Genomic DNA, 20,785 nt, shown 5'->3' with positions numbered 1-20,785 from the left:
ACATTTTGGATTTCTCGATTACTGTTGGATTTTTAAGAAACTGTATTTAATTTTTATCAATTCTAGAATTTGGTGTTCATAAAAAATTTATTTTCTAATGAATTTCAATTTTTTTTCTAATACTCTTACATTCAATTCAAACTCAACATGATCAACAATTCAAACGCAACTGACAATCAGTATGCAGAACCACAATCATATCATTGAACAAGACTCCAAGAGTGGATAGGACAGAGAAAGGAACAGAACCAACAAGGCGGAAACAAGTAGTAGTTCCGACAATAAACCCACAAGACAAAAGCTTCAATAGAGAAACGGAACAGACTTGTCGTGACTTAGTAGTTAGTACTCCTCGCCCTCATCATCCTCGCCATCATCACCCTCAGCACCAACCTCCTCATAGTCCTTCTCGAGAGCAGCTAGATCCTCACGCGCCTCGGAGAACTCACCTTCCTCCATCCCCTCACCCACGTACCAATGCACGAACGCTCTCTTCGCATACATCAGATCGAACTTGTGGTCAATCCGTGAGAACACCTCGGCCACGCTCGTGGAGTTTGAGATCATACACACCGCCCTCTGCACCTTGGCGAGGTCACCCCCTGGGACCACTGTCGGCGGCTGGTAATTGATCCCGCACTTGAACCCAGTCGGACACCAGTCCACGAACTGGATGGTCCGCTTGGTTTTGATCGTGGCCACTGCTGCGTTCACATCTTTGGGAACGACGTCTCCTCTGTACATGAGGCAGCATGCCATGTATTTGCCGTGTCGGGGGTCGCATTTGGCCATCATGGACGAGGGTTCAAAGGCGCTGTTTGTGATCTCGGCGACGGAGAGCTGTTCATGGTAGGCTTTCTCCGCTGAGATGACCGGAGCGTATGATGAAAGCATGAAGTGGATTCTTGGATACGGGACGAGGTTGGTTTGGAACTCGGTCACATCCACGTTCAGTGCTCCGTCAAACCTCAGAGAGGCAGTGAGTGATGAGATCACCTGATACACATCACAACAACCACATGATTACAGCGGATTCAAGATACACAGTAACTGACTTGGGGTGGGCATAACACAACCAAATAGGTATGGTTTTCTTAAAACCGAAAAACCAAACACAATTCAAATTATGAAAACCAATAACCCAAAAGAGTTTTGGAAAATCAGCATTTGTATCTTTAAATACGAACCCAAACAGAAACCAAAATCAATCTAATATAAACACCAAAAATATATATTTTTATCAAAATTGGAAAAACCAAATCCAAATATAACAGAAATACCCACCCCCCTGCGATTGATTATTTGAAATGAACGGCTTCATATCTGTATCAAGTGATGTTTACCTGAGACACCAATCGGTTGAGGTTGGTGTAGGTAGGGCGCTCAATGTCAAGGGAGCGCCTGCAGATGTCATAGATGGCCTCATTGTCGAGAAGAATAGCCACATCAGTGTGCTCAAGGAGCGAGTGAGTAGAGAGGACACTGTTGTAGGGTTCAACAACAGAGGTTGAAACCTGAGGTGATGGGTACACAGTGAATCCAAGCTTGGACTTCTTGCCATAGTCCACAGAGAGACGTTCAAGCAGGAGAGAACCAAGACCTGAACCGGTACCACCACCAACAGCATTGAACACAAGGAACCCTTGGAGACCAGTGCAGTTATCGGCCAACTTGCGGATGCGGTCCAAGCAAAGATCAACAATCTCTTTGCCAACTGAAACAACCAGAACAATGACATTAATGCACAGTTAAACACAACGTGTATTGAAGCAGGTGACAAATGGAGATATTATTACTGGTGTAGTGGCCACGGGCAAAGTTGTTGGCAGCGTCTTCCTTTCCACTGATGAGCTGCTCAGGGTGGAAAAGCTGGCGGTAAGTTCCGGTTCTTACTTCGTCAATGACAGTGGGCTCCAGATCTACAAATACAGCACGAGGAACATGCTTTCCAGCACCAGTTTCGCTGAAGAAGGTGTTGAAAGCATCATCGCCTCCTCCGACAGTTTTGTCACTCGGCATCTGGCCATCAGGCTGCAAATTCCAATAAAGGAGCGAGATCAGTATATGAGTTTAATTTGCGAGCCTCCCCCCGGAACTGTGAAAAATTCAACCAGAAATTGTATAATCCGAGAAACCCAGCCCACATAGTCCACTATACATTTCTTACAGATCCGCCCAATAGGAGAATATTTCACCAGATCCGATCTAATCAAACAACGCAGAACAAGATTTGTTTGGAAACAAAGTATACATGATGATATAAACGACAGATACTAACCATCCAAAACAAACAATAGCTCGAATTGAAAACTGGCACCACTACCTTAAATATATCCTAATATCGAACGATATCCACTCGTGTACTTAATAAACGACAGGATAAGCCTCTAGATATCTCGACAAGCAAAGCCTCTAGATATCTCGACAAGCAACCGATTTAAGCCATTTAATTGTGGAATGGACTTTTGACACTAATGTACGCTACATAATCCAAGAAATGAAACAGATATGATCAGATCCGATAGATCTGCAACCAGATACAATATTACAGGACGACAACACCAGATCTGGCCTATCTACGAACCGAAAAACGAGAGAATGACGATGATAAGACGAAGAAAATTACCTGAATTCCATGCTCGAGACAGTAAAGCTCCCAGCAGGCATTTCCAACCTGGATACCAGCCTGACCGATGTGGATCGAAATGCACTCTCTCATTTTCGCGGCGAGAAAATTGGAGATAGGAGAAAGAAAAGAAGAGCGGCGTTTATCAAGACGCTACGCTTCTCTTTTCGTTGCTGAGATGCGAATGTGAAGGTCTGCTCCTTGGCTTGATTTTTATAGAAGACAAAGGGCGGAGACACAGCCTGTCTAACCGAGGTTAAGAACGAACCGAGGTTAAGGGACACTACTATTGCCGATGGAGCCAACTCAACCGCTCTAAATTTAACCATGGTTAGTTGCCTCCCGTTTTCTGAACTTTTGAAACCTGTCGAAGTAAAAACGACGTCGGATCGACATCTCTCATCCGCGGATATTTCGACAATTTTTTTTAAATAAAAAGTAAATATTTTGAATTTCAAATATCGCTTTCCCGAAAAGCAGCAGCTGACAAACATGGAAGAAAGCAACGTCCAAGCCGTTACCTTAATTTAATATTATATTGGTAAAATGTATCATTTTCAAAGTGGGCCTTCAGTGAACGGTATTGGGCTTCATACGAGCCCAGCCCAAATATTCTAGACGTAAGATCTTCTATTTTGAATCTGAATTTTTCGGGGTATAGGGCTTGAAATGCCCTTTCCAGAAGGGGATATTCGAATTTTGGATATTCCACGACATTTGTTTCGCTGAAAAGGTTCAGACACAAAAACAAAAAATCAAGATTCAGAATCTTGTCCGCCGCCGCCGCCACAAGCGGCGAAGAAAATAGCTCCGGCTCCGGATCCGCCGTGAGAATGCTCGACCACGACGTGATCCGACAACTCTCGACCGAGCATTTCCCAGACGCCGCTGTGAAGGTAGTTCCTGAACACTCTGTAATGGCCGTACAATCCTCCTTCCACGGTGACCGTGCTCATCATCGTCTCGAGTCTTCCCGCCTTCTTGATTATCCCGACCAGTCCTGCTCCTGCCAGTCGGGCTGCTCGTTCGGCTACTACATCACACACTTCGATCACCACTTCTCTCGCCTCACGAGTTGAATCATCGATCTGCACTTATATATTTGTGAACACAAACGATTTATAATCGATGTTTAGTTATAAAAACACAAACTTTAACGACGGACAATCGGAAACGATGAATCTTACCCCGAAAACGTCCTTTAGCTTTTCGTTCACGGTGTCTCGATCCTCTGATGTATCCTGATGCATGGCGGCCATATCGGGCGACCTGTATCAGAATATATGATTGGTTACATCGGTTTAGTGTAATTCGATTCGGTTTAGTTTGATTAATTCTAATACATATTTATTTTTTTCTCGAAAAACTCGATCCAATATATTCTCTTTGTCATGTTTCGTACCTTAAAACGTAAGGAACTCTGAGTTTAGAAGGTACTAATTCTCCGAAAAGAGCAGATTCCTCAGCCATTCTTAGAAGCACTCTTCTCACCACTTCCCCTAAATATCCTCCGGACACCATCTTCTCGAACCTCTGAAATCGAAAAACCGGAATCTCGGATCACAAAAAACGCGGAGAAAACGAATTGTTCGAAAAAGCGTCACATATATTGAGATTACTCACTCTGCGTCCCGGATTCAAGCTTTCAGCGTCGAGAGAGGCGTCGAATTCGGTAAGAGGAAGATGGGTTGAACTGAAATCCCCCCACTCTGTACTGATAACCTGCAGAAAATCTCCATGAATCGACAACTTGGGAAATCTTTCGAGGTGTTTATGGTTCGTGGGGTTGAGATATTTTTGCTTACGATCTCGCCAGACTCTGGTACCGAACAGTTCCATCTCGTGATCTCCCGAGCTTGCTGAACATAAGCGGCATTTGTTCCCATCCCTAATGTGATGGCGGCGACAGTGTCACTGCTGTAATATCTTCCTCCGGCCAAGTCTCCGACCACATTATCCGCCTTATTTTGGATTGAATCATCAAGAAAAACCATCATCTTTCGGATAATGAGACGAACCAAATAAATTTACAGAGTTTTCGAGATTTAGTATCTTACCAACGCGTGGATCTGCATTTTTAGACCTCGTTTCTTCAACGCTTCGTTCATTTCTTTCACGAACTCCTTCTCAACCTGGTCAAACGCTAAGCTCTTCCTCTGTATGACTGAGCATGAAGCTGAATCCTCTTGCTCAACTGAATGCGATAACGTAAACCCTAGTTTCTTTTCTTCTTCGTCTTCATCTTCATCATCGTCTGGGGGATTCATCCCGACAAATTTCACTAACTCCATGGAAATGAAGTCGCAGAGCTCCTGAACATGTGATCCAATCAAACTCCAGATCTTACACAACATATACCTTGAAAGAGAAGTGATCATATATATATACACACCTCGGAAGATGAACTGTGTAAAACATCATCTGGGATCGAGATCTCCTGTTTCTGGACATCGGAGATGGGTTCGTCCTTTCCTCGTAACCTCGCGCGTAACATCATGAAATCTTTGCCTCGTAGATTAATTCCATAGTACAGTCCCTTCTCCTCCCTACAATGGCGAATCAATGTCTGAAACAGAAGGAAACTGTGTACTCTTTTTGTCTGAAAACAGAAGGGAAACTGTGTGTATATATACCCTGAGGGCAAGGGAGCGGCGAAGGAGACGATCATGTCGAGGGAACTGGCAGGGGATTTGTCGCCGGAAAGAGATGCGTTCATGTCGGCGACCAATGCGTCGGCAACATCCCACAGCTTCGCCGCCGGCGTGGCGCATTCCCGCGCAAACTTCCGAAGGATCCTCTCCGACTGCTTCAGCCGCCTCTCCTTCCTCCGCAGCCACCACCTCACCGCAACCACCGTCGCAGCCACCGCCGTCACGGTGAACAATGCGGCCTGATTTCTGTTCATTTTTTTTTGTCGTTTCTTTTCAAGCCACACGATTCAAAGAAATCACGTAGCTTCCTCGGTTCTTGTTTGCATGGCTTTGTGCTAGTTGTTGAATCATTCAACGTTTTCGTCTAGATTTTTTTTTTTTTAAAATTTAAAAATTATGTTACGTACCAAGTTTTTTCCTATAGTTACGCGAAAAATTTGATTGGAGCAAGTCAAATTTCTTGTTTCCATTACACAAAAAGGGCTTGAAACAATTTGGGTTTTCTATAAATAATATGACGTATGATAAATACAATGAATATGATCTGAAATCTGACCCATCAACCATGAATCATATCATAGGTATAGTTTGGGGTTTCTCTAAATTGTAGAAACATTAATATGGTGTGACAACACTGTGAAGATGATCTGAAATCTGACCCACATCAAACGTTTAGTAGAAAATTCCATGAGGTAAAAAAGAGAATCTGAAAATTAGGGTTCCTACAAGAAAATCTGGAGGAAAAGGGCTAAATACTTCAATGGCTCAGCCTGCGCTTCTTAGCCATCTTTCTCATTCTTTCTCGCCTCTCTTCTTCCTCGATCAGCCTCAGTTGTTCCTCGTCTTCCTTCTGCGCTATCATCGCACTGCATCACCCAACAACACAAGTTTAGTGTTTGCTGTCCTGAAAAAACATGTTATTGTATGTACGTACCTTCGTTTCTCTTCCCTCATGATATCTTCCCAGTTTGCCTCCATGTCACTATCGTCATCATCCCCGTCTCGCCCGGCAAAACGATCAGTTCTGCAAACAAGAACATACCCCGTCAGGACAAGAATCCGGATAAGAGTGGGTTCGAACATAAGAGGAATACTTGCGGCAGTACCTGAACATCTTTCTGATCAAACCGAGTGCTTTATCGTCCTCCGACATTTTCAGCTTCTTCTTTGGCCGCCTATCCTCTACTATTTCACGTGCTGGTGCTCGTTTCGGCGGTTTGCTTATCTGCAAAATATCTCGGAGATAAGCCAACCCATAGTTCTTACATCACATCACACTATTGTCACCAAAGAAAAGAGTAGTAAGAAGCGCTGTACCTGGTTTTTTGCAGGAGGAATTGATTGTTTGTGGATTACTTGAGACCTTATTGGCTCATTGGAAACCTTTCTCTGTTCAATGCTTCGCCTATGATCAGATGGGAGCGGTCTTGAGGATGACGGTCTCTGAGCACTTTGAACACGGCTCGTTGTGCCGGAAATGGGGGTCTTAGAAGGCAACTGCTTTGCAGTCCCTGCAGGCCGGCCAAGCCCAACTCCATTGTTGTTGCCCAGCTGTCTTCTTTGATCCATCGGTACTGAGTCAGGTCTTCTTGCAGAAACCGGTCTCTGAGAACTTAACTTGGAACTCGGTTGACTACTCCGGCTGGCTGATTTATGTGTTTGGTCATTCGTAGCCAACCCTTCCCTCGAAGGAGATTGACCATTCGTGGAGAAACCTGAGGAACTTGGTCTTGAGCGCATCTTGCTGCCCGAGGGAGCCGGCCTTGCATGTATTTGGCTGCCCGAGGGAGCCGGCCTCGTATGTGTTTGGCCACTCGAGGAAGTTGGTCTTGTGTGCATTTGGCTGCCTGGGGCATCTGCTCTGGAATGCGGTCTCCTCTCCTCGCGAGCACTAGGAGCAGTTCTGCCATTGGTACCTGATGGGTATTTGGGCTTAGCTGATGATTGAGAAGACCGAGCCTCTTGAACATCAGCAAAAAACCTGTATAAGTTATCTCCATGAAAATGGTATGCTCAAAGATCACTTAAATAACAACAAATGAAATTCAGCCAAAAAAAACCCTACCAGAACTAGGAATAGGACGGTTTTGCGAGGGCGGATCCTTCCTAGAAACAGGAAGGTCCACATCATCGGAGAAAAGGAAAGAGTAATCTCTCGTATCCTTAAGTTTTTCCACTTTCTTTTTCACCTGCATATCGAAACAGCCTATTAGTAAGGTCAAAACTAGCACCGAAAATGAACCGAGATAACGTCTACTGCCTGAACTACCTCATTCACAACTTTAGGTCTCTTGTCATATGAACCATTCTTAGAAGCCGAGCTGCCCACTGCAACAGGTCTTTTGGTCTGCATAATACAAGCAATCTCATCATCATAAGAACAAGGGATCAAGACCATTTTCTCAACTATATTACAATTAAACGGGCAAGAGAGCTTAAGGTGCATACAGCTTGGCTTGGCTTTAAAAGTCTAGACGCCAGTTGCTCGTTTTCTAACAAGGATTTGCTCTCTTGTATCACTCTTGAAGAAATAAGGGGCCGCGAAGGGCCAAAGAAGGAACCAAAGCTGCGGAAAACAGAAAAGAATTAGATGCTTAACTCATGCTGAATATCTAAAGACGCTGCAATGGTACAAGATTAAGTAACAACGCCGACGAATTTCCATCCCTCAATCAACTAAGCACTCACTCGTTGTATGGAAGTCTACTTTTCTTCTCCTGCGACGACAGAGCATTCCCGCCTTCTCTCTTCATCTTCTTCCTGATCGATTCTTTCAATCGTTGACGCAATTCAAGGTACTCCAGTTCTTCCTTGGTAGGTTGTCTTTCCTCTGCCTCCTCGTACTCTGCCCCTTCTTCCTCCCGTCCTTCTCCATCATACTCTTCATATTCGTCATACTCTTCATATCCAACATTCTCATCAAGATCCTGCATTAAACGTAGATTTTAACAAAGTTTGAGATCTTGCAAAGCAAATCTGAATCCGAAAAATCACAAAGTTGCAAATTTAATGGGTGAATTAGTGGCTTACGTCTTCATATTCCCGCATCATCGCTGAAAACTAACTTGCTAAAAGAGTAGCGCCTGAAAACAATAACACAACTATGATTGCTTAGTTCAATAAAAAAAAAACACGATTGAAACTTTCGCAATAAAAAGGAAAAAGAAGCGGTGATCTCCAATCGGATCAAACTGAAAATTTAAGGGCTTTCAATATGAATCCGATGTCCCAAATTTCCATAAAACAGTTCGAATTCAACCCAAAAAAAATTAGCTGATTTAAACTTCACCCAGCAAAATCCCACAAAAAAATCAAAAAATGGACAGATCTGATACAAAAAATAAGCAACATACCTCAACAAGATCGGAAACCCAAAACTCGACGAAAATCGATCGGCGGAATACGACGATTTTGAGGAAGAACCAGACGACCGATCCCAGAGGAGACGATTGGCGAGAGGACAACGCGCTACGCAGATCCGCGAGAAGAAGACGAAAGCGGCGAAGAGATTAACGGATGAGAGGAAATGAACTCGTGGGCTTAGGCTTTTCGTCGGATAAATAAAGGGAGACAAAGGAAACATAAGTACCCAGAAACAAAGGGGGCGGATGCTAATATGCGCCAAATTGCGCATCGATCTCCCTCTTTCCATCTCTATCTTAACGAAATGGAAAATAAATCAAATGCATCTCTCGAGGATCCGTACCGACATTATCAATCCCCCACTCAAAATAAATAGAAACCAGTTTAAAGAAATTTAAAAGAACAAAGTAAAACGTCGTCGTTTTAAGACATCGGTTCGGCAGATGCGTCATTTTTCCTATATGCATGTTTATTATTTATTTCAACACAACATTATTTAATCCATAGCCATAGATGGTAGTCCTTATAGTACCGATCTATTATGATAATCATATTATTATTATTATTATAATGAAATGAATATGTAAATATTATATATATTGAGTTTTATTTGGTCACCACTTTTAGTACTATCTAGAATCGTCTAAACACGGACTAGACACTATAAACAGTTCGGTAGCCACCCGATTAGAACATTTTGAAAAATATTGGTTGGTTTTTGAATTTTGGTTTTTAGTTTTTGGTTAAAAAAATCGGAGTTTTTTAGTTTTAGTTGTTTTTTTTATCAAAATTACTTTTCAATTTTTTTTTAAATATTAATTTTACGAAAATTTAATGATCAATTTTTTTTTTTTGAATTTTTAAAACTCCAAAAACTCTTAATTTAGTTTTAATCGTTTTATGTTTTTTTTAGAAAAACAAACGAACAAATGGGCTAAATCTTTTTGGGATTGGGCCTTCAATCTACTGATGATTAAAAACTATTATTGGACCTAGGCCCAAACAATTGAATTACTAAGATAATCTGGTCCAATAAGAATCATAAACGGAGCAATCCAACGGTTGAGATTTGTCGTGAAATTAACCCATTCGTGCACGTGAGGATAAGAAAGGGCTTGAAGGCCGAAGCCTCTTTCCTGCAAAAGAGAGAAGGGAACAGCCGAAATAAGGAGAAAAAAAAACGAAAAAATAACCAAAAAAAAAAAAAATCGAAATCTGGTTTTCTCTTCTGTTCCTTCTCTGATCGCAGCATCACTGTTTTTCCGTTTCAGGTATGTGTGTATATGTATAGATATTGTATATGTATCGAAATCTTTCTTCTATGATTTTTTTTGCTTCACTTCTGGGATTTGCGCCTCTGCGGTTAAATCGATGTTTTTCGATTTCTCTTGATTGATGGTGGTTAATGAATGTTCTGTTAGATTCGCCGAAGATCTCTGATTTCTATGAATCTCTCGGTTGATCTGTTGATTCTGGGATCGTTTTCGCTTTAACTTGTCTGTGATTGGATTCTGGATATTACTTGGAGTAATGAAATTCTCCCAATATCCCAATTGGTGATTACTATGGGCTGTTGGTCGGTGTAGGACTATGCGGATTAGAAATTCTAAGCTTCTCCGTGACGAATGGATCGGGCCTAAGTGTTGCCTGCATTACCTTGCTGATCTAAGTTTGTAGTCTTGATGCCGGTCTGTCACCAAAGAGGGCTTTCTCTGGACATCTTGCTTATTCGCTTGTGTGGTGTCCTTTCTCTGGAACTGGTTACTGTAGTTTGTCACTTGATCTGCTGTAAATTAAAAGGGCACTCTCTAGCTGGTGAATTGTTAGTGAATTTGTGCTTTGAGGAACCTCTCCCTTTTTGTTGAGCTGATGTCTTCCTTCTTTGGAGTTACCCCATCAATCCCCCAGGAGGGGCTAGGGGTGAGAGTGTGGTTCGGAAGTTTAGCATTCGAATGTTTCCCGACTTGGATGCTATTATCCATTTTTACGGTGTTTTTAAGGAAATCTATCCAGCTTGTGAGGATCACATGTCTATGCTTCGAGTAGAGGTGTGAATGTGTAGAGTACAGGATTTCCAACTTGTTAGATATATGGTTTGGTTTTCAATTGTTAGGTATCGTGCAGCATGACTGGACTCTGTAACTGCTCTTCAGTCTGGTTTAGCTCTCCCACACGATGTTTATTTACTTAGTATTTTCTGTCCATGGAGATTAACATCGGATTCACATCTATTTGAGTTCAGCACTTAGTTTTTTAGCTTTTGAGTTGTAAAAGAAACCATATTTCTCTACATAGGATCTGTGTGAAATGGATGAGAGTTTCTCTTTTTCATGCTTCTGTTGCATTTATTTTTGACGGAAAGTTTGCTCATTTGTAGTGATTCATTGTTTTGTGATCTGTTTTTGTGGTCTTTGGTTCTCCGCGTGCTCTACCTTGATTTCCTTCTCTGCATTTACCAACTTTCAATGTGAAAACCACAGTGGATAATGATTTTATTTTTTGTTATGGAAATTGTCTGGAACATTGATTGTAGTGGGCCTGGAGGAGTCTAGGTTTAATGTTTGTTTCTTTTGTTCTTCAACATTTCAGGGCCATTTCGTCGATTCTCTTTAGTTGATACGTGACATGAGAATGGAGCTGACGAGCATTAAGGATGCATTTGACCGTGTTTCGAAGAAGCAGAAACTCTCCTATAGTAAAACACAGGAAGCGGTAGACAAACTGTCTCAAGAAATAGAGAAGGCATTGCGCATATTACAGGAAGCACCACCGGATGCTCCACTTGAACATAAATCTATAGTTGCTGAACTTAAGAAAAAGTTGCAGGAGATTGCTCCAATCAGTCAGTTGGAAGCCAGTCAGAAAGAACTAAACGTGGCTCTGAGCAAATTCCCTAAAATTCTCGAGAAGACCCTGAATCCAGACATATCAAAGGCTTGCAGAAACGTCGAGTTTGACACTCATATCGTCAACCAGATAATTGCAAGCTTCTTCTACAGACAGGGCATGTTTGAGATCGGTGATTGTTTCATCGCCGAGACGGGTGAGGCCGAATGTTCTGCCAGGCAATCTTTCATGGAAATGTATCAGATACTAGAAGCGATGAAGAAACGGGATCTCGGACCCGCACTTAACTGGGCTGCCTTGAACTCCGAGAAGCTAAAGCAAGCCCGATCTGACCTTGAGATGAAACTCCACAGCCTACACTTCCTAGAAATAGCACAAGACAAGAACTCGAACGAAGCTCTCAACTATGCAAGAAAGCATATAGCAACGTTTGCGGATAGCTGCCTTCCGGAGATCCAGAAGCTTATGTGTTCTCTCTTATGGAACAGAAAACTCGATAAATCGCCATACTCGGAGTTCCTCTCGCCGGCCCTATGGTACAACGCGGTAAAGGAGTTGACCCGACAATACTGCAACCTAATCGGCGAATCATATGAGAGCCCGTTGAGCGTAACGGTAGCAGCAGGTACCCAAGCTTTACCACCTCTTCTAAAATACAAGAGCTTGATGGTGAACAAGAAGCAGGATTGGCAGACAATGGAGCAACTTCCGATCCCGGTGGAACTGTCCGAGGAGTTTCAGTTCCACTCGGTTTTCGTCTGCCCGGTCTCGAAAGAACAATCGACAGAAGATAACCCGCCGATGATGATGACATGTGGGCATGTCCTGTGCAAGCAATCCATCAACAAGATGTCCAAGAATGGATCCAGATCCTTCAAATGCCCTTACTGCCCATCCGATATAGACGCCACCCAGTGTAGGCAATTGCACTTTTAGACTATCCCGGTAATCGTTTTCTATTCTCAAAAAAAAAAAAAAGAGAAAAAAAGTTGGTCGGGGATGATATCACAGTGTGTCCTCCCATCTCTGTCCGAATGTGTAATATGGTGTTCTGTCTTTCATGAACTGTGGCCGTGTTCTGTGTTTTATTTATGTACACGAAAGTGGTGGGAGGGACCGATGCTCAATGTTTATGTTGCTGTTTCGTCATACCATTCTCTGTAAATAGAAATTATTTCCGTTCCAGGAACCATCTATGTATACACACATGGTTTAATTATATGTATACTCGTGCTATATACACACACGTGTGTGTATATATAGTATGCATATGTATTCATATCTGTGTCGATGCTCCACTAAACTGCACTCAGGTTGTATGTAAATACTTTTGCCTTGAATATTCTGGACCTAAAGTTATTATATATACAACAAAAAGATCAAGAGAAAACTTTTCTTTAATCATACAAAATCTTAAAGAAAAAAAAAATCAAATCTTGGACAATCATATATGCGTGTGTGTGTGTATATATATGATCAAATCGTACGTAAATGAAAATAAAAAGTGTAAATTTAATTTTGGAATTTTCCACTTTTTGACCGACGGATTAGAGGGTTTTTTCGGTAAAATGAAAAAAGAGTATACAGAGTCAGTGGGGAACAACGTTGGACGGACAAAAGAGGAAAAGAACAAGAGAAGGTGAAGCAATGATTATGAGAGATTCAATGTACAAACTCAAATGAGTGAATGTGGCCAATAGCGCCGTAAACGTGCCTAAAGTTTTTTTTTTTTTAGCTAAATAAATGGATGGACCAAAAACTGTCTCTAGTATTTTATCAACCCTTTTTTTATATATTTATCGGATAAGATATTTCCGAGATTATGTGAAAATATATTCAAATCTATCGTTCCATAAAACTTTTATGTACCATTCAATTGCTTCGTACCAGATCATTTTGATGAAATATATAAAAAAAAACACACAAAAATAGAAACAGCAAACAGGGGGAAAAAATATTTAGAAGGCAAAACTAAAATCTGGCATTTTCGAAGCCGTGGAGGTCGCTGACTTTGTTCATATGCCGCCTCGTGATCGCCACTTTAGCCAACCTCTCGGCTGCTCTCCCAGCTGACGTCGGCGTAAGCGGCTCAGCCTTCTGAACCACCTCGTCCGTCCTCCTGCACGCCACGTGTCGTCTCAGACGCTTCAGATCTGCCAGCTCAGCATCCAAGACACGTAAGCACGCATCGCTGGACCCCACACCGTACTGCATTAGCAAAACCCTAGCTGACGTCAACATCCGCTGAGCCCCCGCGCAGTCGTTGCGCTCCATCAACCTCCGAGACTCGGCCGCGCCTCTTCTTCTCACGTGGACGTTTCTCAACCGTCCGATGATGGGGTTAGATGATCGAACGGCTAGAGGACGAGGAATGGAAAGCGCCGCATCTTCGGAATTCCTTATTTGCCGAGAAATGGGGTCTACGAAACGAGATCGTACGGTCATGGTTCTGTGGGACATACCGGAAGTCACCGGTGCTTTGATCTCCACCAGCACTTCTCTCTCTTCCCCGGCGTACATGTCACCGAGTCGGATCGACCCGGATCCGAGCCAAGCTGGTCGACCCGACAGTGAGTAAACGGACGTGATCTCTCCCCAACATGGCCCGGAAGCCAACCCGAGGTCTAGAGTGAGATCCTCTACGGACAGGCTCAATAAACCTTTAATACACCTGGCGAAAGCGTCCTCAGGAAGCGCGTGGTTGCACGCGCCCACGCCGCCGAGCGAAATCGTGTGCACCGGGACTTCTAAGCGCGTGGACGACACGAGAGAGGGGAGAGATTCTCTTGAGTTGGGCCTGGTAGGCCCAATGGCCCTCATCGTTGTGACGGCCCGTTATGACGAGGATGGACGAGGAGAGGTTTTTGTGCCGGCGATCTTCCATGACCTTTGCCGCCTTCTTCAGCGCGTCGTTCACGCTCATTCCTTCTCCGGCGGAGCCGCCGCAGAGCGCGTCCACGATCCGCCACGCCAATATCCGACCGCTCGCTGTCATCCGCCGCAGCGGCAACATCCTCTTCGAGCTCGACGAGAACGCGACGATTGACAAACGATCCGTCTCGCGCAGGGACGATATCACAATCCTCATCGCGCGCTTCAGCATCTCGATCTTGCCTCCGACCATGCTTTGGCCCACGTCGAGAACCGTCACCAAGTCCACCGGAGCCCTACGCGCGGGAGAGAGCGGCGGCGACCTCACCTTCATGACCACCGAGTGAGTCTCGTACCCCCTCGACACCGCCACGATCGCTGCCTCCGGCGACAGCTTAACTTCCACGTTTCCGAAGGCATGATCCGTCGGCAGCTTCGTCGTTAATGGCGACGGCGTGTTGCCGAAGAACCCTTTGAACTCGCCGTTGTCTTCCTCGTCGTCGTCGTCGTGCTCATCGGATTCAGGTATTGTGTTGAAGCCGGTGAGCGAGATGGGCGGGGAAATCAAGGGCTCGTCGTCGTTGTAGACCTTCAGCAGCTTGTTCTTGGTTCCTCGGGTACTGTACCCGGATTCGGATCCGGATTTCGAGCATTTTTCAGAACCCAATTCGCGGAGAGACGGAGCTCTCCGGGAGGCACCGCAGACAGGACAGTCGAAAACTAGCTTGGAGCTATCGGCGCGTGAGGCCACGCACGGGAAGTGAAACGCGTGCGAACACTCCGCGGTGAAAATCGCTGAACCTTGCCCTTCCTTCACGCTCTGCGAACAGATTCCACATCTGCTGCTGCTCTGCATCCAAACCCAAAAGAAGACCAACGAAAAACATAAAAGCGTCAGCTAAATTCGCCTATGGGTTTTATGTGTTTGTTCAAAGTTAAAATTCCATTCTTGCTGCATTTCTCAGTTCTTACTTTGCTGAAACCGAGTTTGGATTTGAGGAGGGAGAAGCTCGCCGGAGATTTCGGCGACGACGGGTTTGAAGAAGGGCTGAGAAGAGAGACATGGCTTCTGTTTCTGTTCCCCGTCGCCACCGGAGTTTCATCGCCGGTGGTTCTGCACTGCAGCATCGGCGTAGTGACCGGGGTATCGTCGCCGGTGGGAAGCAATGGAGACGGAGTGGCAACGGCCGTGGCTTCCCATGTCCGGCAGCTGAAGCTGGAGGCGGAATTGGGTCGGGGCGTAGACGGGTTGGAGGGTTTTGTCCGGCACCGGTGATTCTCCCGCGAACCAACTCCGCCGTCTCTATCTTCGTGTACGGAAGTGCAAAACGCTCTTCTCCAACTTCTAATCATTCTGCTTCTTCCTCCTCCTCGTGAGTAGCAACAGAGATACGCTCTATTCTTCTGAGAAACTGTGAGACAAATTATTCTATGAACTGGAAAACGATGAAGGGGGAACAGAGAAGAGAGAGAGAAGCAAGGGTGGTGGGGGTTGAATTTTAAAGGCGGATCCTTTCACTTTCCCGATCAAAACATTATAATTTGTCAATATTGCTTCACTGGGATTTCCACTTTTTTCCAAAAGAGAGCGGTCCAAAAATGAGAAATTGAAAACCAAATTTTTATTACGTATTCGCCAACAGCATAGAGCATTCCCTACATTACTAATCATTTCCAAACCCTAACATTGTCTATTACGAAGGAAATCTAAAAATAATACATCTCTATAAGTTAATTCCGATATTTTCCTTGATTGTTTTTTCCATATGCAGCAAATGCAAAAAATCTACGCCGTCTCAATATTTCTTATTTTATTTGTTACTGCCCCAACAAAAATTTCTTATTAAAAATCCCCATTTCATACATTTCTTTCCGTGTTATCATATTTTCATTCAAGTCCATTTTAACAATTTCTACGTCAGCTAGAGTTGTCACTTTGCATTTTCATATTCAATAACAATACTATTCCCTCCATTTCATTTTAGATGACATTTTAGAACAATTTTTTTTAAAAATAAATATCGTTTCCAGATTTTTTTCCAAATTTATCTATAATTAACAATATTTAAATTTCTATACATTAAATAAAGGTATTTTAGACTATAATTTTTTTAAAAAAATTGTGTTTAAACCTTACGCTTCATGTTACAGAAAGGGAAAGGGAATGGATTGTCAATCCCAACCCAATGATCTTCGGAGACTCTGGCCGCAGCCACGATTTATTGCGTAGTAGTCATGGGTCGGTCCATTTTTTTTGCCGCAGCGCATTTAAATTGATTAATGACCAATGTTTTTTTTTAAGAAAATGGCAGAGTCCAACCACAGGAGCGGTGATACACCTTCCTACTCTACGTAATGATTTGCAAATCAAATAGAACAGATAAACCATCCAAAAAATGATAAATAGAATCGAATCCATAACTTCTTAGAAAACTTTGGACTACTCAACCAATCCATTTGGCACGATTAGACATTAATGACCAATGCTACATTTCGCATTTCCAGTTTCTTGGTATTTCCCGGTTACAGCTTTTAACGTGCATTGCATGCATGCACGTTTACGTTTATGGGTGTAGATTAGGTTTGTCTAAGATCAGATATACCAAAAATGTTACACGTGAGACGAAAATGGTGGAATAAATAAGGTGGAACGTGGGTGTCACATTTGAAAAAATGTACATAGTAACATAATGTAAACCCTGTAAATGCGATTTATATACGCCCATTTGATATTGCGGTAAGAAAATAGTCGCGATATCTTCTGTTTAAAATATAAACAATGGTGGTTGAGAGATGATAAAGTCATATTCAAAATTTTTGGGTTCGATTCCACTCCACTAGTGAATAGAAATATAATATTTGGACCAAAATAATCTATATATAAATCAATCAAATCTATGGTGGATATAGTCGGATTGAAGATTCGGAACCATCCTGATTATAAAAAAAATTCTGATTATAAAAAAAAGTTGAACTGCTATATATATATATATATATATGTATATCATTAATTGTATAGTAATAAATAAGGTTTTATTTTGTTATAGTATTCATTGATTAATCATTCAACATAGTTTTTGCACATTCCCTATGTTGCAGACCACTTTGTTTTTTTGTAGACTAATAATTACATATATATACACACATGTAAAGACAAGAGGGTGAGGCAGTGAGAGAGTCCAAGATTCAAAAATCACAGTTCCAAGTTCCAATAACTTTTGCCTTGAAAACTATGGAATAACCTAATTTGGATTTTTTGAAAAATACAAATTACCGAAATTTATTTATGGTCCCCGTTTTAAAAATTGTTGCACATCAATTGAACTTGACCAGTGTAGATTAAAATAAAAACAAAGAGATCAGCCGCATCATAGTAAATAAATAACCATATAAAAACAATCGAACACTGAAAACGACATCGGTTTCATAGAAAAACAAAATAAATATATGCCTCGAGAAATGTCATCCATTGTTTCATTTCACTTACCATTATCCTAATTTTACTTGGCCATTTTTTTTCTCCCGAATGTTCATTTTCATTACATTACAGACAAACATACATGTATATATACATAATACATGCATTAATCGCAAGTAACTGCTGAATGTTGGGTGGATGAACGTGCAACGTGCCACGTGACTTGATACGGTCCGAGATTCTATATAATGACATATACATATGCGAACGATCGATTTTTCCAACTACGGAAACCCTCTCGATGGACCAGTGTCTTTAGAACGACTCGTTTGGTTTGACCTTGATGCAAATCAATCCAAAACTATACGTTTCTTTTCTAGAAATGTCGGTCCAAAGGATTAGTTTGGGTTCATTACCTAATTGTTGTTATTGTACGTCTGAAAAAACTTAATAACCAAATCATCAACTTTTGACTGTTCAACGGAATTTAAAATTCGTAATCTTTAATGCTAGGATCAAGCAAAATCTCCCACTAATTTATACCACATAAACAAAAAACATCGCATCCCGATGCATATTTAAAATTTTAATGTAAGGTTAGGAATAAATTAAACTCGAAACATTTGACGCTTGTCCCATTTTATAAAAAAACATATTATATATTTATTTAATAATCATTTTTCATGTCATATATTTGTCCACAACACAACGCTTATTTCAACGATTTTTTCATACATATTGATTCTATTTAATCGCAACAGTATAACTTAATTTATATATTTGTTCTTCTTATTTATTTATTTATTTTTGTTAATCCGAAAGTTCATCAGTCTTTCGATCCGACTATATCTCCCAGAAAACCGGAGATCTCATATGAATACCCCTCCCCACCATCAGGAATCGAACTGCTGACGTGAAGACACATTGACCCACACCTCAACCACTCGCCCACACTAGATTGGGTTCTTCTTATTTATTTTTAATAGACTGTTGGTATATATATATACGCTTAAAGAGAAAGATTGTGCAAGATGGATGCTCCAATGTATCGCGGTCCGTATATATGTATTATATTCATAATTATAATCAAAATAACTATATACATATATAGATAATAGATATAGTATGAAATATATATACGATAGTGCATTAAGATTGGAAAGTAAGCAAGACAACGGAAAACGTTTGAACAAAAGCAAGCACACACGTTAGAGAGAGAGAGCATGTCTTAGTTCCGAAATGCCGACACACGTAAAGACTCCACACGGACAAAACACTGTTTTGTAATAACTTCATAGATTATTACAAAGCAAATACCAAAGTAGACGAATTAGATAGAATGATTAATGAGGAAGTAGAGAGCGGTAACACAACATAAACTGGACATTGGAACTGTGCAATCAAAAGCTTGTCTGAGCCACTTGCATTCGGACTTTACCGATATGAATCAGATACCGTTCTTCGATTTCTCCGTCTCCCTCGGAGCTGCAATTAGACGTACAGAAAAAGGGTGTCGAGAGATCGGGAAAAAGGGCACAAGCTCTGATGTCTAGGAGAAGAATTGGGCATAGAAATGGCAAAATACCTAATCCAATGGCATCAGAGCCCTTCATGATCTTCAGCTTGCGGCATGTCTCCATAAACATCCTGCTAGAAGCGTCGCGAGAGGTATTTAGCGGGACAAGACTAAACGAATGGAGCAGAGTTCCAGCAAAATGATTCAACTTAAAGAACGGAACCGATGAAAAGTTTTCGTCTCACTATTTGGACAGCTTTGAAAGAATGAATCTAATAGATCAATGGGTTGGATTGGAAGCTGCAGAATTTCGAAAGAAAACATAAGCCGAGAATGGAGAGAAGCTTACTCCCACGGGACATCTCCAACAAGCATCCAGTCGCCATCTTTGTCCTCGTAAGTAAGCACATATTCAGATCTATGGAGAAGATCCTTCAACTTGATCTCGCTCAACCTTTCCCTCCCCGGAATTCCATGGGGTCTGTATTGTCCTGAGACCACAAACAACATGAAAAATAAACACACATTTTCGTAACCGATAAGCGATTGTTCCAATGCATAAATCTCACCAAGGGTGAAGCAGCTGAACATTTTCTCCAGTGCCGAGGACAGCTCTTTGTAAGAAGTGTATGTTTTCAAGTCAACCTTTCTCAGATAAGGAGCACCATCCATGCTGACCTTCACAAAAAGAGGACCAAGTTCAGGCTGCCCATCAACTTCATCGTTGTTCTTCGAAGTAGTGGCCAATGTGTTCTTTCTGAAGGATCTGATGGGAGGCCAACCGACAACCTGTGCCCTACAAAAATCGAGAATGATAACTGATTATGAAGGATTCAGCTTAAACCCTAAACCGGGTATACAGGATTTATAACAATGTAAACATATTTACACACTTGGCTGCAGGTGCATTGTTGTTAGTGTTAGAACCGCCAAGTTGGCATTCCCCAGATTTGGCATTGGACCGATCTTCTCGAACATTTTTCACGGCATCTTTCTTAGTGGCTGGCTGAATCCCAACAATCTTGGACGGATGCATCATCATGTTGATCCCAGGCTTTCCTTGTCTAGCAGACTGCGGAGTTTCAGGATTCGATTCTGCCCAATTGAACATCCAGTTTTTCTCAGGAAAGACGGAGCCTTTCACCTCCGAAAACTCATCCAAGGTGTCAGAGAACCCTCTTTTGTTACGAGAAACGACATTCTTATGCCCTGTGGCAGGGTCCTTTGAAGGGGCTAACGGGAAAAGGAGTTTCTCATCTGGTGTTCTCGGGCTCGGCAATCCAAAATCGGACTCTCCCTCGGAAGACCGGGATCCAGGAAGGCCAAGCCTAAGCTCTGTAGCCTTGACATTGAGATTGCCCTTCTCGTCATCTGGAACATTCGGAACTGTTGAACTGTCGACAGAAGAACAATCCGACAGGCCCAGATAGTTGCGTTCTTTCAAAGACAAGGCACTCTGAGGAATATGCCGGGGTATCGTCGCCGGTGGGAAG

At 42.3% G+C, this 20,785-nt stretch overlaps 5 protein-coding genes and 1 pseudogene across 5 annotated transcripts; 1 reads left to right on the top strand and 5 right to left on the bottom strand.

The window, feature by feature from the left end:
* Nucleotides 1-135: 135 nt before the first annotated feature.
* Nucleotides 136-2,828, bottom strand: LOC104804190 (tubulin alpha chain-like). Its single transcript, XM_010528390.1, has 4 exons — nt 2,627-2,828; nt 1,797-2,031; nt 1,344-1,714; nt 136-996 (listed from the first exon to the last, which is right to left on the bottom strand). Exons 1-4 carry the CDS (start codon nt 2,717-2,719, stop codon nt 343-345), a joined length of 1,353 nt encoding a protein of 450 aa, XP_010526692.1. The 5' UTR covers nt 2,720-2,828; the 3' UTR covers nt 136-342.
* A 489-nt stretch (nt 2,829-3,317) lies between these two features.
* On the bottom strand, nt 3,318-5,531 carry LOC104804544 (probable hexokinase-like 2 protein). The gene is made up of 8 exons (XM_010528856.1): nt 5,260-5,531; nt 5,019-5,172; nt 4,684-4,938; nt 4,432-4,587; nt 4,250-4,348; nt 4,029-4,159; nt 3,814-3,895; nt 3,318-3,714 (listed from the first exon to the last, which is right to left on the bottom strand). Exons 1-8 carry the CDS (start codon nt 5,529-5,531, stop codon nt 3,382-3,384), a joined length of 1,482 nt encoding a protein of 493 aa, XP_010527158.1. The 3' UTR covers nt 3,318-3,381.
* A 230-nt stretch (nt 5,532-5,761) lies between these two features.
* Nucleotides 5,762-8,962, bottom strand: LOC104804189 (protein spt2-like). The gene is made up of 10 exons (XM_010528389.2): nt 8,631-8,962; nt 8,308-8,360; nt 7,966-8,204; nt 7,726-7,843; nt 7,547-7,624; nt 7,343-7,466; nt 6,595-7,238; nt 6,384-6,502; nt 6,212-6,301; nt 5,762-6,143 (listed from the first exon to the last, which is right to left on the bottom strand). Exons 2-10 carry the CDS (start codon nt 8,326-8,328, stop codon nt 6,035-6,037), a joined length of 1,542 nt encoding a protein of 513 aa, XP_010526691.1. The 5' UTR covers nt 8,329-8,360; nt 8,631-8,962; the 3' UTR covers nt 5,762-6,034.
* Nucleotides 8,963-9,775: 813 nt separating this feature from the next.
* LOC104804188 (protein RMD5 homolog A-like) lies at nt 9,776-12,672 on the top strand. Its single transcript, XM_010528388.1, has 2 exons — nt 9,776-9,911; nt 11,230-12,672. The coding sequence occupies exon 2, from the start codon at nt 11,266-11,268 to the stop codon at nt 12,421-12,423; it is 1,158 nt and encodes a 385-aa protein (XP_010526690.1). The 5' UTR covers nt 9,776-9,911; nt 11,230-11,265; the 3' UTR covers nt 12,424-12,672.
* Nucleotides 12,673-13,340: 668 nt separating this feature from the next.
* On the bottom strand, nt 13,341-15,875 carry LOC104804187 (annotated as a pseudogene).
* A 3,050-nt stretch (nt 15,876-18,925) lies between these two features.
* Nucleotides 18,926-20,781, bottom strand: LOC104804543 (auxin-responsive protein IAA8; the record flags this gene model as incomplete). The annotated part of the gene is made up of 5 exons (XM_010528855.1): nt 18,926-19,261; nt 19,362-19,423; nt 19,642-19,783; nt 19,862-20,088; nt 20,186-20,781. Coding segments are annotated over 5 exons (1,065 nt in total), but the record flags the coding sequence as incomplete, so codon positions are not given.
* Between the last annotated feature and the right edge of the window lie 4 nt (nt 20,782-20,785).

This window comes from Tarenaya hassleriana, unplaced genomic scaffold, assembly GCF_000463585.1.
Source record: "Tarenaya hassleriana unplaced genomic scaffold, ASM46358v1 Cleome9, whole genome shotgun sequence".
In the NCBI taxonomy this organism is placed as follows: Eukaryota; Viridiplantae; Streptophyta; class Magnoliopsida; order Brassicales; family Cleomaceae; genus Tarenaya; species Tarenaya hassleriana.
Note: the sequence above shows the minus strand (reverse complement) of the source record. Positions and strands in the feature narration are given on the sequence as shown.